Source organism: Neltuma alba, unplaced genomic scaffold, assembly GCF_004799145.2.
Source record: "Neltuma alba isolate B1F8T4 unplaced genomic scaffold, ASM479914v2 tig00006214_pilon, whole genome shotgun sequence".
NCBI lineage: Eukaryota > Viridiplantae > Streptophyta > Magnoliopsida > Fabales > Fabaceae > Neltuma > Neltuma alba.
This window is the reverse complement of record NW_021634391.1, coordinates 16,188-24,508: the sequence shown is the minus strand read 5'-3', so window position 1 is coordinate 24,508 and position 8,321 is coordinate 16,188. Positions and strand designations below refer to the sequence as shown.

Genomic DNA, 8,321 nt, shown 5'->3' with positions numbered 1-8,321 from the left:
CTATTGGGCATCATGAACACTCCTAGTTTCTACAATGGCTGAAGGTACTGTTGTGAGCTTACAACTGAAGCCGCAGATCCATCCGCCTTTTTCATCCTTTAAAATTCCTCTGCATCCACTACGTCCATCCTGTAGAACTGACCCATCTACTTCTAGAGTGACATAGTGTCCCTGCAATGGTTGATGTTCTTTACCTCTACTACTATCCTGTTTATAGAAAGAGTAGTTGGCGATCATATCTTGGTCACAGTAAGCTTTAAAGAAACTTGGAAAAGCACTAGGTTCTTCATTAGTAATATTTGGATCAAAAAGTTTGTTACATCTTGTGACCCAAATGTCCCAACAAATGTAAGGAAATAAAGATGCCCAGGTGAGTTTCTTTGTGAAAACCTTGCCCGCTTCCTTATGAAGATTCCATTTGATCCAGTCTGCTCCTTCAAGGGAGTTAAACTGGGTCCAGTACAATGGGTCAAGCACTGATCTCCATCTGTTAATGGCATTCTTGCAGTCACAAATCAAGTGCATATCGTCTTCCAAATCCTCACAGCCAAAAGGACAGTTTGTTCTCACCTCCAAACCCCTCCTTAGCCTGAGTTTTGTTGTATGAACTCATCCATGTGAGGTCGGGGATCTAAGCTGCGAGACACAGACTCTCCCATTTCCTTCTTCTGTCAAGGGCCATCATCCCCTTATAATTTTCTTCTTGCTGCGAAATGTTTTTGCTCCATTTTTTTTCCGTTAATTTTTTTTAAATTTTTTGCCGAAGGCATCATTCTTTCAATTATAAGGACAGATATTAACACAATAAAAATATAAATAGAAATTTCCACATTTGTTAAACGAAATTTAAATGAATTTGTCTTTTTAATTTGCTTATATATTCAAAGTAATAGACTTTATATTTAGAACTAAGAATTAGATTTCGTTAATATGTTACCCAAAAGAAATTTTCTGATCAAATGACATAATAAATTGAACAGATTTTTAGGTAAAAATTTCAACAAAATTTTTTTTTTAAACTAGGAAATACTTCTATACGTATATAAATTAGTGCCTAAATTTTTTTCTTATAAGTAGTGCAATTTGAAGTTGATTTTAATATAAACAATGTGTAGGTAATTTTGTTGGCTACAAATGTATAAGTAATTTTAACGCTCATTGATTGCGAAGAAATTGAAATGAACAATAACAATGTAGAATGTCAAAACCTTAAGAAAGTTATAGAATTCAGTGAATGATGCAACTTATTTTCAATTTTGTTGGAAAACCCAGACTCACTCTCTAATTATATCCGATTACATATAGACCATGTATTTTAGCATTACGAAACAAAATTCAATTATCTTCTACTGTGATTTCCAGGTAAAATATTGGGTTTGGTGTTTTTTTTCTTTCTAAAAAAACAAAACATGGTGCAAATTGGACGGCGGGAGTACGTTCCAAACAAATAAAATGATACAAGACAACATAAATTTAAGCCTTGACAACACAAGAAGAATATCTAACAAGCCCTTGTAACTACCGGTCAAAACCACCACTAAAGAAAAATGCATAAATTTGACAGAAACACATGAAAACTGAGGCGAGAGTTCGATAGGGCCTGTTTGAAATGATATATGAAATTTTTTTTAATCATGATTAACAAAATATAAGATAAGTACGTGAAACAAATTTTTAGCTTGACTAATATAGAACTAGTTCATTAAGCTGTAAATAGGGCCTGTTGAGGGAAACTTTGGTCTATGGGACTCAAAGGTTCAATTTGGTTGAGTCCTCAACTTTTTGGGCGAGTTACCGAATCAAGTGAGTTTGTAAATATGGCCTGTGCGAGCTCACAGGGGAAGCAAGAGCAACAGTAGTTGTCAAATAATAGCACCAACAGGATCAGTCGACCACAAGGCTTCACTTTGCACCTTTGACCCTGAAGTGAAAGCCAATGAGGATTTGAAAGGATGAATTTTGATAGACCAACGTCAACAGATAGCATTTTTCTGGCTGCGTTTCCAGTAATGAGGCTACATCCTAATAACATGGTTAAAATTATGCATAATGATCCTTTTTGTGTTTTTCACTCGCCTATCCTAACCCTCCCTCACACACCCAAATACAACACATACTTCCTTTAAGCCACGTACGTAGAGATTTGATGCCATTGACCCAAGGCTCATTGATCCAATAATCTCATAACCTGGTGATATAAAAGAGTTTGACTTCAACCGTAAGTGTTTGGCTCTTGGCTCTCTAAACTCTCTCTCTCTCTACACACACACACACACACACACACATGTAAACACGTCTCCGTGATAGCCGTTTCTGCTGAAAGACGTGTCTTCAAACGCTGTGATGAGTTCTCAGACAAAGAGGAAGGGAATTGAGAGGCAATAATAGGAACAATAAGAGATGAGAGAAGGAGGCCAAGCGCATGCATATCCCGAGTTTCCTAATTGTGCGATCCATAAATATGATGTGAGGAGCCCCAAGCATCAAATTACTTTCATGTCACACTGTTTTTAACATTTATATCTTCTGCACAACTACCTTCTCCTCAAACGTTAATCCATCACAATGCCACTTGTACTCCAAATGGATCACAGTCATGCTTCCGGACCCCAGCCGCTAATTAAAAGTAGTAATAACTACATCTTAAACTTAATTCGACGGAGGATGCCTTTGGCATTAAATTTCACAGCTGAAATGCATCTCCCATGAATAGGATAAGCATCTGCTCTGCATTCGCTAATTACTGTATCCAATTTTTAAATATGCTCATTTTTTGCATTGAACTAAACCTCACTCTCAACTGCGTCTATGGCGAAAAAGAGGAGGAAAGAAATGCTGTTCCAGCAGATAAGCACCGATTTACCTCCCAAATTTCAAGACGCATCTCTGTTTTTCATGTTCCGCTGCTTGTTGATATTTTTGAGTAACAGGCACGCACTCTTGTCTTAGTAATATATTTGTTTAATTGTTTTTTATTTATCTGTCATTTTTAATATAACAGATTAATTGTATTTCTGAAATTGTAGCGTCAAACCCTTAAAAAGCATGTTTGTGCGGGGAGATGACTCGAAGTTGCATACATGAACCAAGAAGGAAAGGAAATGAATGAAAAGAGAGGTAATTATGACAAGGATGCCCGTCCCCGTCCCGTGTATTAATTGAACATACACATGGTGCTTGATTAATCACGAACTGCACTTACTATGGAAATTAAGAAGCTGCTAGAAAGAAAAAGAAAACGAGCAGAGGAAGATAAGAGTAAAATTAAAATGGGGGATGGGCGCAGGGGCTGGCTCAGAAGAATTTGGGAACATAAGTTTGAAGAAGAGGACCAATGAGCTTTTTATAGGCAGCTTCAGTGGGATGATAACTGTCCCAAAACACATAATTGGAAACATCTGCACAAGTCGGCTCCAAAGGGTTGCACAACACCGCCACCTCTATTTTCCCTGTTCCGCAGCATCCTCTGTTCACCACCTGGAACCCTGCATATAGACGCACTTCCCACCTTCCTTAACATACTCTATAATTATTAATAATGTTGGAGAGCGAATTGTAAGAATCATCAACATAGTATTACCGTATCTTCTGTAGTTTTGAATGATATCCTGCAAAGGGCTGTAAACATCAATATACACAATGCTGCTGTTTGGTAAATCCCTGTTCAGGGAATCCAGCTTCTCTGATAGCTTCGAGTTAAATAACCTTGCTGCTTCGTTTTGCTTTCCCGCGCACTCTCTTAATATTCCCCCTCCGAGAGTTCTCTGTGATGGCACACACCCGATCGGCGGGGCACCGAACACCCCAATCCTCCGCAGCCCTAGTTCATATATTTCCTAGTTTCCAATTCAACATGCTCTCGTTCATCAGACACTAATTCCCAGTAGAGTGATTAAACTGTACGTGACGGTTCACTTTTTTTTTTTTTTTGGGTACCTTGATAAAATCAGAGGCTGAATTGGCCATAAGATCAGTGTAAGCAGGAACGTCGTACTGGAGCTGTCTAAAGCGAGCGGTAAAATATGTGTTGGCAATGTCATCGCTGCCAGAAACCACAAGAGCAACGGCGTTGGCTAGGATGAAGTTTGTTCTCTCCTCTCCTACATTCTCTTTCAGCTTCCTTCTGTATTCTTTGAACATCTCTACTTGGGTCGATAGCGGTATCACTGACTGATTCGCATGCATTGTTCAATCTCAAGTAAGAAAACAAAACAACCCAAAAAGATTGGACGCCTGAATATATTAATTACATGAATACGCAGGTGCGTTACTGTGTGTGAGCGCGCGCGCGCGCGCGTATGTTACATACCACAATTTTGGGGGTCAAAGGATCATAACCCGAGGCACCGGAAGCAAAGCAGACGCCGGTAGGAAGATCACTAGGTTTCAGATTTGGGTCCAAATAAGCAGGCAAGAACTCCTTAATACCCAACTCCTCAACTGACATATGCCAATCAAATTGCAATTCGTTAGAATTTAGAAAAATGAAAGCTCAACAGCACCTCGACCGGCCCCGAGCGTTATCACACGTCACAGACGATTGTGTAAAATATACTACCTCCGATTCTTAATATAGGATCTCATTTTATTTTTATTTTTATTCTAAATATAAGATCCCAATCCACTTTGTTTCTAATATTTATGTATTCTTTTTCAAGATAGTCTTTCTAACAATGGTAATTCTAAATAATATACTTGATTAGTAAGGATATTTTAGGAAAGACAATACCTATTTATGACAAATAACTAACTTAACTTCTTTCCTTAATCTCCTTAAATTAGTCAAGTAGTTTTTATAATTAGAATCGGAGGTAGTATATATTACTACTACTTCTGGTTCTTAATATAAAATCTCATTTGACTTTTATTTTGATCTTAAATATAAGATCCTAATCTACTTTATTTCTCATATTTATCTAACTTTTTTTTTCTAAGATAGTCCTTCTAATAATAGTAGTTATAGCCAATACACTTGATTACCAAGAATATTTTAGGAAAGACGATAACTATTTATCACAAATAATTAACTTAACTTATTTTCTTAATCTACTCAAATTAGTTAACTAGTTCTTCTATTTAGGAGCGGATGACATATTGTCCTGCTAGCTAGTAAAAATTAGCAGGATAAAAATGATCCTAATTATAGAATGCAGTGGATATATATATACACATACACATATATAGTGTGTGCACATAATATCTTTTACATAAAGCAACTCACCAACTTTGGACTGATTTTTCCTTTCTATTAATTGCCCAAGCAACAGGTGGCTCATTCTATCAAAACGTTTATATGTTTATTTGCGGGTGATACGGACGGTTACGTCACGTCGCATGACCACATTAAATATTGCTTGCTAGTTCCCTCGGATATATTGGACATATTGCATTATTCAACTGATCAAATATATATCCTCCCTCTTCTTGCCGTGAAAACGAAAACGAAAACGAAAAGTTAGTAATACCAGTACACTCAGGAATTGCAATACCAGACCCAGACTAATTAAAAAGGGAGAAAGCAAAGAGAAGGAATACGAGGGAATTAGTACCTATGATGTCTGAAGGAACCTTCCCGTTGGAAAACCTGCCAGTTGGTATGCCTCCCTCAAAATCCTGACCATAAGGAGGGAAGTTGCACTTAACTACTGTTTTGAGGTGGTTGTTGTTGCCGGTGTCCATGATGGAATCTCCAAATGCAAAGATTGCTGGAACTGAGACATTGGGTGGCAATTTCACCGCACCCTTGGCTTTGCACGAAACCACCAATAACAACACCAAACGGAGCACCGAGCTCCAAGTGAAACAAGAAGACCAACCCAACTTCATCAGCACAACCATTGTGGCTGCTTCCCTTCCCCACGAACTTATTCCTCATGTACGCTCTATTTATATATATCACTCACTTGTGTCCTTTTCGTTCATTTCTATCTGCCGCACGCAAGCAGAATTCCACCAACCGTTGATTTATGCACTATTTTCAGAGATATACCCAAATAAATCAATCATCAAGTTACAATGATATGACGGCTAGCAAAATTTTATTTATTAACGACACATGCTGATCGGGCGTCCGTGGGCGCGGCTATATATAATTGTGAATAAGATTGCACGTTTTATCCTGCTGCATATATATTTAGCTGTCCTCATCAACTTGGACACTCGATTTTATTTATTTGCCTTTCCTTCCATCTGTTATAACTTATAACAAATAGTTTACTGGTTTATCGTGAGTGATGGAGTCTGTATCATAAATCGCGAGCTATTCCCGAGTGAATTCCTTCAAGAACACCGACATGAATGCAACGTAACGTACACTGCTCATTGAGATATGGACACAACATTCAACTATATAAATATATATATATCCCATCTCTTCATCAGTTCGCTACATGAGGCTGAACGATTGACCCCATGTCAAGTAATAAATTTTTAGCTCTCTATTTGATTCTTTTCACGTCTCGAACTATATATATCTGCAGAAAACAAAGTTCTGTGTAAATGGAGCTGCGCAGGCCCCGGCGTATTCGCATCGTTCATTCAATCACTTCTGTAGGAAATTCAATAAATTGGAGATTATTATTATTATTGGTGTTACTATATTACTACTAGTTTAAGACGAAGGATTTGTTTGAGTTCCCGCATTTGTCGTTTTCTTTTGAGCGAGTGCAGTCATCACGTCAAGGGGGCCCCGATGAATGGCTTTTAGGTATCCCAATTTATAGTTTGATAGGCACTCCGATATTTCTGCACTTCTGCTTCTATTCTTGCGACGTGGATTATTTGTGCGTAGGGGCCTGTCCCTTTTCATGAAACTTGTAGTTCACAATGGGCCTTTTCTTTTTATTGACACTTCACAAACTACTACTTTCAGTCCTAATTATAAGACCCAGTTGACTTATTTGAGAAGATTAAAAAAGTAAATTAAGTTAGTTATTTGTAATAAATAAGTGTTGTCATTCCTAAAATATCCTTGCTAATTAAGTGTATTGGCTAGAACTATCATTATTAGAAGGATTATTTTAGAAAAAAATGCATAAATATGAGAGACAAAACGGATCGGGGTCTTATAATTAGGACCAAACAAAAAGTCAAATAGAGTCTTATAATAAAGACCGGAGGTAGTATTATCTTCAGTTACGCTCTCTTCCCGTGGCGAAGTTATGCCAACTTCATAACAAAATAAGAAAAAAAAAATCATTCCATGCATTACGGTTTTGAGGACCGCCCATATTAATTCCATCACAGTAGTTTTAATAGAGAGTTTAATAAGTGGGAGATTTTTATTACTCCCTCCGTTCCTTATTATAAGAGACATTTGATGCTTATAGCATGTTCCTAAATATAAGAGACACTTAAAAGTTGTCTCTACTTTTTTGTATTGATTTCTTATTTTACCCATATTTATTGTCTCCAACTCACACTCTCTCCTTCCCACTTTTCTTTCTTTTAAGAATTTACTATTGTTCTCTTTCATGCTCTCTCTCCTTATTAATGAGGGCATTTTTGGAAAAAAAATTATACTTTTTACATATTAATTGTTCTTAACTAATTTTAACTGTTTTTTTGATCAACGTAATTCGGTTATTCGTCTCTTATAATAAGGAACGGAGGGAGTACTATAGTAGTACTTTTATAGGCACACCAGTGCTGCTGCTGCTGCTACTTCTATTTGTGCTGCCCGAACATAGTGGGCATTTTGGTTTTGTTCGTTGGCAGTTGAAGTTGTACGACCACTACCAACTACACTGCATCTACGTATATATAAATATATATATATATATAAATACGCACACTACTCTGACCTTAAATATAAGATATAATTTGTAATGCAAATGAAAAGAACATTAAAGAAGGGCACCAACTATAACGGCCTTGATTTAAGAAGGGAGATGATTTTAAGAGGTGCAAATTGGATATTGCAGGCATCTCTTTCAAAAACTGGAAACTATTTAATATTTTGTGCTGGTTGATGCATAATTTAAAGCTTCTACTGCTCAAACTGGAACACAGCTCAGGTAGAAGAAGAAGAGTCGCACCTGTTAAGTTTCGTGGTTCTCTAAATTTATTTGCTTTATGTATTTTCTGCACCGATTTAAGAGTTTTATTTCCTTTGATACGCTTCCATTGCCTCCATGTGTTTACCCTAGTTTCATTCATTGCCGCCGTAGCCAGCAAGCCTGTTCATCAGACAGCGCGCGACACAGCTTCAAGGGACCCCATTATTAGTCATCAATTTGAATAACAGGATATATATATATATAGTATATAATATGTCAATGGAAAGAGTAGGCTTAAAATACATGTATCAATTAATGTCTTGG

General features: G+C 37.1%; 2 protein-coding genes across 2 annotated transcripts; both read right to left on the bottom strand.

Annotated features, from left to right (window-relative positions):
• Positions 1-525, bottom strand: LOC114749883 (uncharacterized). Its single transcript, XM_028938423.1, has one exon. It carries the CDS (start codon positions 523-525, stop codon positions 1-3), a length of 525 nt encoding a protein of 174 aa, XP_028794256.1.
• A 2,577-nt stretch (positions 526-3,102) lies between these two features.
• Positions 3,103-5,871, bottom strand: LOC114749881 (GDSL esterase/lipase EXL3-like). The gene is made up of 5 exons (XM_028938421.1): positions 5,550-5,871; positions 4,310-4,440; positions 3,937-4,170; positions 3,581-3,836; positions 3,103-3,485 (listed from the first exon to the last, which is right to left on the bottom strand). The coding sequence occupies exons 1-5, from the start codon at positions 5,836-5,838 to the stop codon at positions 3,295-3,297; spliced, it is 1,101 nt and encodes a 366-aa protein (XP_028794254.1). The 5' UTR covers positions 5,839-5,871; the 3' UTR covers positions 3,103-3,294.
• Between the last annotated feature and the right edge of the window lie 2,450 nt (positions 5,872-8,321).